Source organism: Bos grunniens, chromosome 21 (genome assembly GCF_055505025.1).
Source record: "Bos grunniens cultivar Pamir isolate PY7600 chromosome 21, Bosgru_T2T1.0, whole genome shotgun sequence".
Lineage (NCBI taxonomy): Eukaryota > Metazoa > Chordata > Mammalia > Artiodactyla > Bovidae > Bos > Bos grunniens.
In genome coordinates, this window is record NC_141185.1 from 13860765 (window position 1) to 13875202 (window position 14438).

The 14438-nt window shown below is 42.9% G+C and overlaps 1 protein-coding gene and 1 long non-coding RNA gene across 4 annotated transcripts in view; one reads left to right on the forward strand and one right to left on the reverse strand.

Annotated features, from left to right (window-relative positions):
* Positions 1 to 4159: 4159 nt before the first annotated feature.
* LOC147349125 (uncharacterized) lies at positions 4160 to 10449 on the reverse strand. The gene is made up of 2 exons (XR_015149461.1): positions 10235 to 10449; positions 4160 to 5125 (listed from the first exon to the last, which is right to left on the reverse strand). It is a non-coding gene; the product is annotated as an uncharacterized LOC147349125 (long non-coding RNA).
* Positions 10450 to 10563: 114 nt separating this feature from the next.
* Positions 10564 to 14438, forward strand: part of FBLN5 (fibulin 5) — a 93055-nt gene continuing 89180 nt past the window's right edge. Inside the window, exons 1-2 of one of the 3 annotated variants that reach the window (XM_086363191.1) lie at positions 10564 to 10655; positions 10818 to 11039. In XM_086363191.1, the coding sequence (XP_086219317.1) occupies positions 11023 to 11039 (17 nt within the window). In that variant the 5' untranslated portion in view covers positions 10564 to 10655; positions 10818 to 11022. Of the gene's footprint in view, positions 11040 to 11223; positions 11588 to 14438 lie in introns of those variants that run through there. The other 2 variants (XM_086363190.1, XM_086363189.1) reach the window with 2 other exon arrangements.

A 14438-nucleotide genomic window follows, 5' to 3' on the forward strand; every position in this document is an offset into this window, starting at 1 on the left:
TTGGTAAAGTTGTTTTCTAGATATACTTGGACTGTTAAAAATGTAAGACACATTATTTTATTTTGTAAACTATGAGGCATTTTAGATGTTGAAGGACATTATATTGTGAGAAGCTTCCCTCCAACAATGGTGAATCAGTCTCAAGCCCTCTGGACCCATGGGTAAATGGATATGTATTTGAAGGGCATTCATATGCCAGAGCAAGGAGCATCCCAGGTGTTGCAGGGAAATATGATTTCATTTAAGGAAGAGTTGGGGGACTTCCTAGGTGGTCCACTGGCTAAGACTCCACACTCCCAATGCAGGGGGCCTGGGTTTGATCCCTGGTCAGGGAACTAGATCCCACATGCCACAACCAGGAGTTTGTATGCTCCAACTAAAAAAGATCCCATATGCCAAACTAAAGGATCTCACTGGTGCAACCAAATATGTAAAGTAAATGTTAAAAAAGAAAGAAGAAAGTTGGAAAGACAGTAACAAATTTGCTCAGGTTTCCTATGCAGCTCCTTCCGTTTAGCTGTATTTAAAGAATCACCATGTCATCTCGAGTTAACACATTAATCCCTTTATAAAAGGATTTTCAGGCACTCTCTGTGAATAAAAAGGGGATAGTGGTGATAAAGTTACAAGTTGCAGACTAATGAGGTAATTTTTTATTTTTGAAAACTCATATGGAATGTATAGTCTTTGAAAAATGTTGGAAGCATTTCAAAGTCATTTCTCTAAGGCATTTGCAGGGCCTCATACAAATTTACTACTAGAATAGTCTGGATACAGGCATTCAAACTGTGTAGTTCCCTTTAGGACCGCACTTGCCAACTGTAGCCTCTGTGTTGAAAAATATTGATGATGGTAAACATCAATTCTCCACAGAATTGCTACTTGAAGAAATTAATACTTCCATTTTTAGAACTCTTTTTACTTTTGGTTTTTTCCCTTCAGACATTAGTTTTACATGGTGAAAAGTAATTTTACCCCTGCTGTCATCCTTTAATTTGTATCTCTGTATGTGTGAAATATTCTAAACATTTAAGAAGAGACAACAAGGATATTAGGAGGGATGTCTGGGCAGGGCAGTGTGAAGATGTCAGCCAATCCTCCCTACAAAAAACAAATATAAAACTAAAATGGTCGAAAACAACCGTCTAGGGGCTCTGGTAATCGACCAACGGCAGACAAGAAATTGAAAAATATTGATATTTGAAAAACCTCTAGAGGTACAGGTTAAGAACACTGACATCTGTAGCTTTCCTGCCTGCAGCTTCCCCACTCACCAGACCTCCCAGTGTCTCTAGTACCAATGAGCTATGGAAACCAGTGGTCCAAGGGGGTGAACTCAATGACGGGGGCCGGGGGTGGGGGTGGAGGCTGCAAAAAATATGACTTTGTCACTCACGGGTGGTGAATGGGGAAGGAAACGTGGTGAAGACCCAGTGTTACTAGCCTGAGGTTTCCCTTTACACAGGGCAAAGTGGCCCATCAGTAGGAATTTAATGGGGAGTCCCAGGAACTGAGGAAGCCATGGAAGGGCCCTGGCTGATGGGAACCAGGAGAGCCTGGTGGGAAGAAAAGCCTTAAGCCATCGTGAGACTGGCCTTTGAGAGTTTCTCAGTCCACACGCAGATCCACTGCCATGGACAGAAACAATTCGGGCTCGAGGAATTTAACGAGCACAGCCTCTACTGACCACTGAGCCATGCGGGAGCACCCTCTGGGGAGCCAGAGTAAAAAGAGGAAAACAGCAGTGCTTTTTTGGGCTCTGTGCTCTGTTGCATGTGGGATCTTAGTTCCCCAATCAGGGATTGAACCCTTGCCCCCTACATTGGAAGCACAGAGTCTTAACCACTGGATCACCAGGGAAGCTCCCCTAAAAGATAAAAATAATATAAAAACAGCAGAGCCATCAGCAGTTGCAATCTCTCCTGAGGGACACAGATTTCTCAGCTTAAATCCAATCAAGTTTTTAAAAATCAGAAAAATATCAGAATCATTAGCACAACAAGTATAATCTAAATTGTCCAGATTTCAGCCAAAAATTAGGAGTGAAGCAAAGAAGAAAGTGTGACCCATACATAGGAAAAAAGCAGTTAGGAGAAACTGTGTGGGTCTAAGTTTTGAATTTAGCCCACAAAAACTTGAAAGCAGTGATTGTAAATGCAAAAATTAAAGGAAAGTGTGTTTAAAGGATACAGAATAAATACTTGCATACTCATTACCCAGCTTTATCAAATCTTAACATTATGCCATATTTTCTAAAGAATTTTAAAAACTTTTTATTAACATTTTGGATGTAGACACAAAAGTAGAGAGAGAAGCATAATGAACCTGTATATCCATCACCAGCTTCAATGATTATCAATTCAAGATTGACTTTCAACTCTCATTTCACTTACTTCCCTTTTTCAGTTTGAAAGCATTTTCACATACCATGTCTTAAAACTGTAATAACTAAAGAGCCAGTCTTGCTCCTTTTAGTAGAACAATAGATGGTCAAATAATGTATGCCTCTCCTGTTCAAGAATTCTCTGGGAGTGTTGTTAAAATTTGACATTCCATCTGCATCCATAGAGAAGTTTCCACAGTCTCTCCTACTTTTGGTGTTAAAAGTCCATTCTTTTGTGTAACATGGGGACATGATATAGTTGTATACATTTTTTATTTTATTTAGCAATTAAAAACTGACAGCATAATAATATTCTCTCTAATTTGGGAAGGGGTTGATTTTACTGGTCTGGTAAACTCAAGAATCTAAGAGTCACTTGTTTTGTGTAGACCATAAATAGGAAATGAGATAATTTGGACATCATTCTATTATAAAGTTATATTTAAAATATTAAGTTTGCCCCAAACCTCAATCTATTATGTGTCGGGAAGCAAACAGGCCCAAAGGAAACAGAGATGACAAATTAGCAGAACGCTATTAGCTATATTTTTTGTGTGTTGCTCTGGTGGGGCCCCATGGCAAAGAGTGTGCTTACCTAAAATCTTTTTGTAAAGATCTCATATTTTATACTTGGTTATATGTTAAAACCACAATCAGTTAAAACAATCCATGAGAAAAGTCCACGTATTTTCACGATTTGCTGAATTTCCTGAGAATTTCAAGTATGTGCAAAAAATCCTGACATCCTCGAAAAGTTGGTTACATTAAAGTACACGAGACCACACATATCAGGAGAAGAAATCTGGGAGCAAAAGTTCAGAACCCTGTGTTCCAGTCCCTATTCTGCTTCTAATGATATGAACTTGGGTAAAATTGGATCAATTCATCTCTCTGGGCCTTAGTTTTCACGTTTTTAAAATTAGGGGGTTACAGTAAACGAGTTATAAGGTTTAGGACTTGGTTCCCTCCTTGAGACAATGTTCTTTTTTAACATTCTCAAGACTGGTAGGGGTTTGTACTTGGCACTGCTGACCAATCAGTGCCTCATGGGAAAGAGAAAGAGGGAGAGAGGAGGAGAGAGAGAAAGAACTAACCTTTTCTGAGGGCCTACTGTGCCTCGGCATCTACTAGGTGCTTTATGAACACTATCTCCTTTACAGTACCGTGATATATTTTTGCTCCCTGCCGCTTTTTTTTTCATTGCCCTGTGAGGCATGTGGGATCTGACTTCATGACCAGGGAATCACCCGTGCCCCCTGCTTTGGAAGTGTTGGATCTTAACCACCGGGCCCATTTTACAGCTGACAACTTGAAGCTCAGCAAGGTTAAAAGCTTTAGCTTAGAGTCCTGTATTTGTCCAGCCTCTCCAGAGAAACAGAACCAATACTTTTAAAGGTCATTGTTTGTTTAACATAAGCATGTCAAGGAGGGCAGAAACCATGAAGGATGGGATGAAGTCATCTAAATTCTTAAATATGCAAAACATGTTTGCAAAAATATCATAAAGAAGATTAAAAGGCAAAAGACAAACTGAGGAAAATATTTGCACTACAACCTATACAGCATAATATGAGAACATGTGTCATTTTACTAGCAAACATAATATTGAGCTATTTCTATTAAGAAGAAAAAGAAACCACAAACCACCACTCTTCAAAGTGAAGTGAAGTGAAAGTTGTTCAGTCATGTCCGACTCTTTGCGACCCCATGGAATTTTCCAGGCCAGAATGCTGGAGTGGGTAGCCATTCCCCCCAAACCAAAAACCACCACTAGGATGGAATCATTTTGATTTTTTTATTAGTTCATGGGAGTAAACTAATACGTGTCTGATAAGACAGGAGATGTGTCCACTAAGTCAGGAGTAGAAATGGATTGGGGGAAATACTCCACAAGTAGTTGAACATTTGGGTCTGCAGAGCAAGAGACAAGTCAGGGATGTGAGAGGAATTTATTTAGAGTTGTGTGTAAAATGCTGACAGTTTATGAGACCTAGGTCCTATAGTAGCTATGGGACCAGTGATCCCAGGACAAGAGGGTAGTACGAAAGAGTAGAGAGGCTGGATCTAACTTTGTGGAACTCTTTGCTTATTAGGGAGGAGGAGATAAAAGGGGCTGTGTCTGGAGAAAGTGTAGTCAGGGTCACATGAGGAAAACCAGGGTAACTTAGAGTCGTGGACACAAGAGAGAAGATGGGTCATCAACGGTCAAACACTTCAAAGTGAGACAGGAAAGGGGCACATCCTTTAAAAGAATGACATAGCCCAAGGACATGACATAAAGTGATTAAAGCCAACTAGGTCCAAGATGGCGGGCGAGTTGTCTTTCACTAGACTTTGAGCCTCATTATAAGCTCACTGTAACACATCAGCGTGCTCAATGACACACCCACAGGCACTCGGACTGTAGAGGTCAAAAAGTTCACTCCCGTGAACTAATAAAATTCCCGGAAATCCCCACCCCATCCCTCAAAACAGCTGGAATACTCATCCCACTCATTAGCCTATGTAATTACCCATCCCTATAAAACTTGACAACCCCATACCCTGGTGCTTCCTTTACCCTTCGAGATGCCCCACACTGTTTATGGAGTGTGTTTCCTCCGAGTAGACCTTCTTTGGCTTTACTGTGGCTCTTTCTTGAACTCTTTCCTTCCAGAAGCCAAGAACCTACACTCGGTGGCAGTCCCAGGGACTCAGACGTCACCTGGGAAAGGACCATTCTCTCATGCCCCATTCTCTTTCCTGCAACAAAAGAGACAAAGGAATATTAGAACGGAGTAAAGGTCATTGTTTCGGCCGTGAGATCACTAGGAGACTTAGGGAGCACCATTTGGGAGAATTGGTGGGACATGGTGAGATTTCAGAGGGTTAAGTCGGGCCTAGCTGGTGAGGAGGTGACTGACTGAGAAGTCTGCTGGAGGGAGGAGGAGAGCGGAAGCCACTGGGGCATCAGGACAACAACTTCCCGCCTCCGAGGGTAGGAGGACCTGTGGAGTGGAGCTGCTGCCCGATGCTATTCTTCAACACTGGCTGTCATTTTAGTTTTTGTGCTGTTTGGGGCCAAGTTTGGACAATATGAGAAGAAAAGACTATATTGGTGCTAAGAAAATAGAAACAGATGGTAATGATAGAAGAGCCCCGGGAGTTCCGGGGTGTTCCTGAGGAGCTAGGGCGAAGGGTAGGAACCAGCTGTATAAGAGCAAAGTCAGGGGAAGCAAGGCTTGGTCAGCCGGAGCCAATGTTGGTTCTAGAACCATCTGGCTTGATTTTGGCTTGAATCTGGACTCTTTAGTGTCTGTGTGGCTCTGATCTCTCTGGGTTTGTTTTTCCTTCTGCAATAAGAAGAGTTTTCCTATTTGACAGAGTTATTGCGGGAGTCAAAGGAGAGGGTGTGTGGAGAGCCTAGCACAACCGTGGACATTTAATATTACCCCCTTCTCCACTTTGAATTTGTTTCTATAAAGACATTGCAATGTAGTTATTTTTTGACAGTGAAAAAATAAACAATTTAGTATTAATCATCAAAATCTATCATTGTCTAATTTTGTGAATCCCCAGCCACCAATTTGAAGCATTATCTTTTTTCAAAAAAAACCAAACAAACAAACCTTTTTTTGATGTGGACTGTTTTTAAAGTCTATATTGAATTTGTTACAATATATTGTTTCTGTTTTACTTTTTGTGGTCATGAAGCATGTGGGATCTTATCTCCCTGACCAGGGATCGAACTTGCACCCCCTGCATTGGAAGGTGAAGTCTTAACCACTGGACTGCCAGGAAAATCCTAAAGTATTATCTTAAAAAAAAAAAAAAAAAAGTCCATCTGTCTTCCAACCCATGGCCTTGTGAACAAATTGAGCTCCACTAGAGCCAGGAAAGTTCCATTCAGCAGGTGATAACCATTTACATTTATACTACAGTTTACATGTTGTATGCTGTTCTGTAGTTATGATGTATTTGATTCTGATGATGGGAGGTGGGGCAGAGGTTCAGATCCTTATTTTGTAATGAAAAACCAAAAACAAAGAACTCTTAGGAAAAGAAGTTCTGAGAAACCGACCACAATCACTTGGCAGTTCATGCTCAACAAATCTCATTTTCTTTTTTAAAATAGAATTGCTAAATCAGGAAATGTGATTAAAAAAAAGTGAATTTTGATGTTAGCAGGACATCTGACAAAGTCTCTCACCCAGTCTCTGTGGACAGGTTGCAGAAATGTAAGCTGAGTGAGAGGAGTTGGTGGCACCCCAAAGTAGACAATCAGCAGTGGCCCCAAAATGTTGACAAAATAAGTGGATCTGTGCCAACCTGGACTGAGGGCTTCACTCCAGCACCTGTCCCAGTAAATTTTTCATTGATAATTCTGATAAAGTTACGACAGTCAAGATCAACATATCTGTAGTTGTTAAAGCTGAGAGTGATACTTAATACTTTAGACAGGAGAAGTCATCTTGAAAAAAGATCCTGAACAATGGATGAAAACTTAATAGAGATGTGTGCAGAGCTTGTCTCCCTTAAAAAAAATTAGCAACCCAAGTGTGGGATGGAGGAGACGGTGTTGAACAGTCTGTGGACTGCAGGTTATTTCACTGGTGCAAGTTCAGTGCGAACCAAGAGGCGATGCAGCCCAGGGAGGAGACAGACTCAGCTGCTGCAGGGTCATGTGACATGGGCAGGGTTGGTGGGGAGGGTGTTGTTCAGCCTGGGGAAGAAGATACCAGTAGGGGCAAGGGGCAGAACTGTTTTCACGAAAAGGAAGTTGATTACATAGAAGAGGGAATAGCCCATGGCTGCAGAGGGAAGAATTATTAATAGAATCCATGGAAGATAGTAACCCATTGCTGTTGTTCAGTCTTTCGACTCTTTGCAACCCTGAACTGCAGCACACCCGGCTTCCCTGTCCTTCACTATCTCCTAGAGTTTGCTCAAACTCATGTCCACTGAGTTGGTGATGCCATCCAACCATCTTGTCCTCTGCCACGCCCTTTTCTCCCTGCCCTCAGTCTTTCCCAGCATCAGGGTCTTTTCCAGATTTGGGTTCAATGCAAGACAGAACTTTCTAGCAATTTGACCTGTTCAACAGTGAGTGGGGCTGTTTCACCCATGGAAGTGGATAATTTACTAGTTATTAAAGGTATTTTGGAGAGCAGTGTGTATGGGTGGGAATTTAGATACAGTGACATCATTAGGGTAAAGGGCTTCCCTCGTCACTTAGTCCGTAAAGAATCTGCCTGCAGTGAAAGAGACCAGGTTTGATCCCTGGGTTGGGAAGATCTCCTGGAGAAGGAAATGGCAACCCACTCCAGTATTCTTGCCTGGAAAATCCCATGGACAGAGGAGTCTGGTGGGCTGCCGTCCATGGGGTCACAAAGAGTAGGGCACAATTGAGTGACTAACTCTTTCTTTCATTCCCACAGCCACCGAGACATAAATAGTATCTCCATTTTACAGGTGAGGAAACTGAGATGTTAAGTGACTTGTCCAAGGTCACCCATCAGATAATCGGCAAAAATCAAGACTCAGACTTTCATTGAAATGCTTATTCTCTCCTCTATTCCAATCCCACAGTTTTAAGGCGGGAAGGATCTCTGGTCCAAGATGGATCTCTGGGCGGTTTTGCCTTCAAGACTCCTTTTGCTCATGTAGAAAGCAGTCATATTGATTTCCTCTCTTTCCTTATCCTTCAGAAGGGTTGACAATATAACTGAAGTGATGGACTAAGTCATTTAAACCTCTTTCTACCCCACCAAAGAGCTCTACACAAATACCGTATACTATTAAATTAGCCTCATATTTTAAATAGGTGCAATATGGTACATGGTACACAATTCAAATTATAGCAAAAGGTAAGCAGGAAAGGGCTAATTCTTCTCTTATATGTCCTCCCCATCTGCCTACACAATTTCCTTCCTAGGAGACAAAAAACGCTAACAGTTCTTCCCATATCCTTCTAGAGTAGTCTTTTCTATACATATGCAAGCTAGAACTTGTGCCTATACATTTTTCTCAAATGGTGACATGCTTTACACACAGTTCTACAATGTATTGATATATTTATTAATATATTAGTTTGATCTATGTGAAATTACTGATACTCTTCCATTTTGATCTACAAAATTTATTAGAAACCTTTCATTATTAGTCCATAATGACTCACAGTTCCATAAGGAACTGTTTCAGTCTTTTTCTTTTTTTAAATAAAGTGCAACATACATAAGACTTCACAGATCTTTTTTTCTTTTCTTTTTTAATATTAATGAACCTTACAAATCAAAGATTTCACAAATCTGAAGTGTACCCACTCCTGTGGAGCCAGCATCTAGACGACTAATTAAAATATTACCAGCGTGGAGTAGTTCCCTTGTGCCCGCTCCCAGTTACTACCTTATTTTGAATTCCATGTTAAAGTTGTCATCTAGTATGTACTATTATATGTCCACTTTTTTCTATTGGTTTCTATTTTTTCTATCGGTTGCACGTTATTTAACCCTATTGATACCTAATTGATTGATGATATGTCTCTTTATACTTTTTGCTATTCCAAGCAATGAACAACCTTGTAAATATATTTTAAAAATACTTTACTATGGGAAATGTCCAACACATATAAAGTAAATAGAATAGTATAATGGACACTCAGCTTCAACAACCATCAACATTTCGCCTTTCTTGTCAAATGTATTTTCATGAGGAGGACTCCATTTACTAACCAAAAAAAAGCCCTTTAAAAAGGCTAAGTATGCAGTCTTTGGAGTCTCAGTGGTATCAATAGCTGTGTTATCATGGGGAGTAAACTAACCTCTCTTAACCGCCTCCAACACAGTGGAGATAATAGTTCCTATGCACAGACTTATAAAGAGAAAAAAGAATCTCATCAGTGCTTTCTCAGCTGGAGGTAGGGCTGTGTTGAGGGGCCCAAGGGAAGATGCAGGTGGGGAAGGAGGGGCTTGGACTACTACCAATCCATTTTCATCTTTTAAAGTATAGAGACTGAGACTTCCTGGTGGTCCAGTGGTTGAGACTCCATGCTACCAATGCAGGGGATTCAAATTCTATCCCTGATTGGGGAACTAAGATCCCACATGCCATATGGTACGGCAAAAGAAAGAAAAGAAAAGAATACGGTCTTTAGTAAAATTTCATTTGATAAAAAAGGATCTAGTGCTTAAAAAGGAATTCCCAGGTGGCATAGTTGGTAAAGAACCCGCCTGCCAATGCAGGAGACATAAGACATGCAGTTCGATTCCTGGGTCATGAAGATCCCCTGGAGGAAGAAATGGCAACCCACTCCAGTATTCTTGCCTGGGGAATCTCATGGACAGAGGAATGGGGTTGAAAAAGAGTCGGACACAACTGAGAGCACAGATCCACAGACAATGCTTAAAAAACAAAGGAAAAGAAAGAAAAAGAAATAGTATGAAACCACCAATGTAACGGATGTAAAGGACTCAGAGTAGTGCTTTTATTATTATTATTGGCCGTCATTCTGCTTTACCCTGACTTTCTCTTCAAATCACCTGGTTACTTGTTAAAATCACTTTCAAGCCAAGGGACACCTTTTTTCAATTAAAAATGTTTTCCCAGATTTATTGAGATGTACTTGATATACAACGCTGTGTACCTTTAAGGTGTCCAAATCATTGATTTGGTACAGGGACAAATTTTGATTCAAGCAAGAACATGGCCCTGAGAATCCCAGGATGAGGCCGGGCCTGAGCGTGTCCTCTCCGATCTGCATTGCACAAGCTGACGTCTGGAGTTCGTGTCAGCCAGTTTCCATCCTCCTCCTCTCTCCCACTCCCTCAAGCTCCCCACCCCTTCTGGAAAATCGTTGAGTCTCCCGCGGCTTACCCCAAGCCTCTGCTTCGATGGGTCTGGTTTCCCAATAAATCAAAAGACTCTAGTCCCTGTCGCTGTTTGTCACGAGTTCGAGTCAGTCTTTTCCCAGGGTGGGAGTTACTTTCCCGGGTGTCCCGACGGCTCGGCGAAGTGCTGATGCTCTAGATCCTCGCCCCCGCCTCGGCCCACGACTGCCCAGCCACGGGGACCTCCTCCCCGGGTGGGAAGTAAAGGGTCAACGGGCCCTCCCAGCCACCCGCCCACCCACCGCCCCGCACCCCACCCTCCTGCACTTGCCCGCCAATCGCCTCCATAGAGATGCTGGGAGCCCAAGCGAGGGCGACTGCTCCGCCGGGAAAGGGCTCTCCTCCCAGCGCTGAGCACTTGGTCCTGGCAGACGCCCCAAGATTGTTGTGAGGAGTCTAGCCAGTTGGTGAGCGCTGTAATCTGAACCAGCTGTGTCCAGACTGAGGCCCCATTTGCATTGTTTAACATACTTAGAAAATGAAGTGTTCATTTTTAACATTCCTCCTCCAATTGGTTTAATGCTGAATTACTGAAGAGGGCTAAGCAAAACCAGGTGCTTTCTCTGTAGGCTCTCCAGTGGCTCGGAGGACCCAGGCTCTCCCCTTGTTCCTCTCCACGCCTCGGCTCGGCCCCCCTGGAATAAAAGTCTCGGCGAGCCCCACAGGCCCAGAGGAGGCCGAAGTTCAGGAACTGCTCCTCCGGGGTCCCGCGGGCGCTGAGAGCTCTTCCTCTTTTTCCCCACCAGCTGCTTCTCCTGCCCACGCATCTTGGACATGCCAGGATTCAAAAGGTACGTTCTCTGCTCCGGACTTTTTTTTTTCCCTCCAGGGTCTGGAAACCTTACTCAAAACTCGATGGGTGGAAAATGGCTATGGCCGTGATTCAGGCTGTGTCAGGATATTGGAAAAGGCATTAGCTAGTGATGCAATGATATTGTTAATTATAAAAAGCTGCGCCTCTGTAATTTCCATCTTGAAGTCTTCTTTTGGGAGTGGGTATTTTATAAGACAGTTTCAGAAGCCAGCATCCGACAGAGCACAGCAAAAATCTCAGACCTTGGTTTTCCTCTTTCTTTTCCGAAAGGGCCGCAGATTTGTGTGCCGTTTTTTTTGTTCTTTTTTTAATTTAAAAAAAGAAAAAAATTTTTTTTTCTTAATTTGAGAGATCAGTTACTAGTTCACTAGCAGTTATTTTGCTGCATCGGCTGTTGGACCAGCGAACAAGCTAGCTGCACCTCCCAGGGCTGGATTTGCTCTATGTCTGTGTGGGATTCACAAAGGGCATGCGACCCAGAAGTCTCGAGCCAATGAAAAGTGGGGACTGCAGACAGAAACGCATGTAAGCAAACATTTTGATATTCTTTAAGGAAATTGCAGTTCCAGTCAAGTGATCCTTCAAACTTGAAGAACTTTATCTGGATTACATCTGCAGTTTTTATCCAGGGAACTCTTGAGAACGTAACTTCTTTAGACAGATTTTGTGTGTGTGTGTGTGTGTGTGTGTGTGTGTGTGTGTGTGTGTGTGCTGAAAATGGAGCTGTAATCCTGTCATCCTGGATCGGGGACCAGAATTTCTCTGACAGACAGTCCTGAGATTTGAGATCTGGTTGGTCCCTCTTGGTTTTCCTCCCAGTTGAGGATGGAACACAAAATAGGTGGACCCACCTGTTTTTGAAAGTCCCGGGGACCAGTTATGAACATCAGAGGATCCCCAGGGTTCCTGTAGTTAATTTATCTTGGAGTTTTCTGGAGTTTTTCATGACAAACGTAACTGTTTGTGACACTGTCAGAGCAGGGATGCTTGGATGTTATTTCATTTTTGGAAAACTGTCTCATTTAGCCTGGAGCTTACTTGGCCCCCAGGCCCCAGCTGGGGCTCTTCCAGGAGGCTGGGCTTGGGGCGGGATCTCTCAGGGGAGACCTGTCCTGGGACTGCCCTCTGGCCAAAGGGAGCGGGGGAGTCAGGGGTAGGGGAGACGTGGGGTTAGCATGCCTTTTCTACTAGGTCTTGAAGTCTACTATGTGCAGTCAGCCTGTTCTGTCTCCAACAAAAATGAGACAGGGTTTTATAACCAACCGAAAGGAAACTTCATGTGAAGAAACAGGAAAACATTGAAATTCATAATATACAGCTTGGAAAATAAATTTGTTATTGTTCTTTCATTCCTTCCAGATATAAATCTGGCCTTTGCAAATATCAAAAAGCCCTGGGATTTGGCTCTGCACTTTATAAGGTCAGAGCTGTCTCCGGCGTTCTAGAACCTGTCTCGTGCAGGCGCTGAGATGAAACGAAAGCTTGTGGACTCTTAGGGTCATTATTCTTCAGGTCGAGGATTAGATGAAGGGAGTGGGCTTGCCTCTCCTAGCACCACATCAGGGTCCTGTTTCCTCTGAACCTCACCTTAATTCTGGGGCTCTCCAAGTAGCCCAGCGTTTCTCATTCCTATGAACCTTGTGTCATGGATTGAGTGAGCTTTGTAGTCTTTTGAACTCTCTTTTTCTAAAGGGAGGGATTGTAAAGTGAAGGTGTATATTGATCGTAACAGGTCACTAAATTCAAGCAGGTCCCAGGTCCACTGCTTTACTGAAGAAGCCTTTGAGGTCACCTCCTCCAGGAAGTCTTCCCTGACCTTCTCTAGCCCCAGCCTGGCTCTCCTGGTGCTCATTGGGTGTTTCTATCCATGCCCTAACCAAAGTGTCTAGACGTTATTGTTTCAGATGGCCCCTCAAACCGCTCTCCAGAGCAGCGTCTGTGTCAGTTTTGTAGTTTTTCTGCCTGCAAGTAGTAGTTGCTCAGATAAACCCTCTATTGAACTCAGTAATAATAGCACCAAATAAAGCTCTGTATTTGCATAGATTATTTTAAAAACCATTTTAACGATTTTTAAGTGTCCAGTTCAATAGTGTTAAGTACATTCACACTGTTGTGCAATCAATCTCCAGAACTCTTTCCATCTTGCAAAACTGAAATTCTATACCCACAAACAACAACTCCCTAATCCCTCCTCCCTCCAGCCCCTGACGCCCACCATTCTGCTTTCTGTCTATGATTTTGATTGCTCTCGGTCCCTCATATAAATGGAATCAAACAGTATTTGTCTGTCTGTGATTGGCTTGTTTCACCTAGCATAAGATCCTTGAGATTCATCCGTATTGTAGCACTTGTCAGAATTCCTTTTTAAGGCTGATAGTATTCCATTTATGTGTGTAACACACTGTTTATTCATCTGGTGATGGACACTTGGGTTGCTTCCACCTTTTGGCTGTTGTGAATAATGCTGCTGTGAACAGGGGTGTACAAAAGTCTCTTTGAGCTTGTGTTTTCAGTTCTTTTGTGTGTATACCCAGACGTGGGATTGCTGGATCATATAGTGTTCCATTTTTAATTTTTTGAGGAACCTCTAGACTGCTTTCCATAGTGGTTGCATCAGCATACCTTCTCAGCAACAGTGCACAAGTGCTCTAGTTTCTCCACAGCCTTACTAGCTTTGAGCTTTTTTGGCTATAGCCACCTGATGGATATAAAGTGGATGCACAGTTTCTTGGCACCTCCTTCTAAGTGTCCACTGTGTTCCTTTTTCTTGGGGCTGCCTGGGTCCCCATGTCCTGTCCTCCATCTGGGTCTGTGTGAGGTGCACTCTGGGAGCGTGTGTGTTCCCTGTGACACCTCCATTCCGGGGAACTCACATGCTTCACATTTGTACTTTCATCATCCGGGGGCACAACGGCTCCTTCACGCTGTAGTCATTTCAGAGTGAAGATGTTCAAAACGCAGGCAAGTCCCCTTGGGTCAGGAGTGAAGGTCAAGCAGTGGTGAATACATTATTAATACCACAGTGGTGGGTGTTAGGTTTGTTCTTTGAAGCAGTCAAACTGTTTATTTTTAAAGTGAAGTGAGAGTTGCTCAGTTGTATCCGACTCTTTGCGACCCCATGGACTATATAGTCCATGGAATTCTCCAGGCCAGAATACTGGAGTGGGTAGCCTTTCCCTTCTCCAGGGGATCTTCCCAACCCAGGACTGAACCCAAGTCTCCTGCATTGCAGGTGGATTCTTTACCAGCTGAGCCACAAGGGAAGCCCAAGAATACTGGAGTGGGTAGCCTATTCCTTCTCTAGCAGATCTTCCTGACCCAGGTATCAAACTGGGGTCTCTTGCATTGCAGGCAAATTCTTTACCAACTGAGCTAT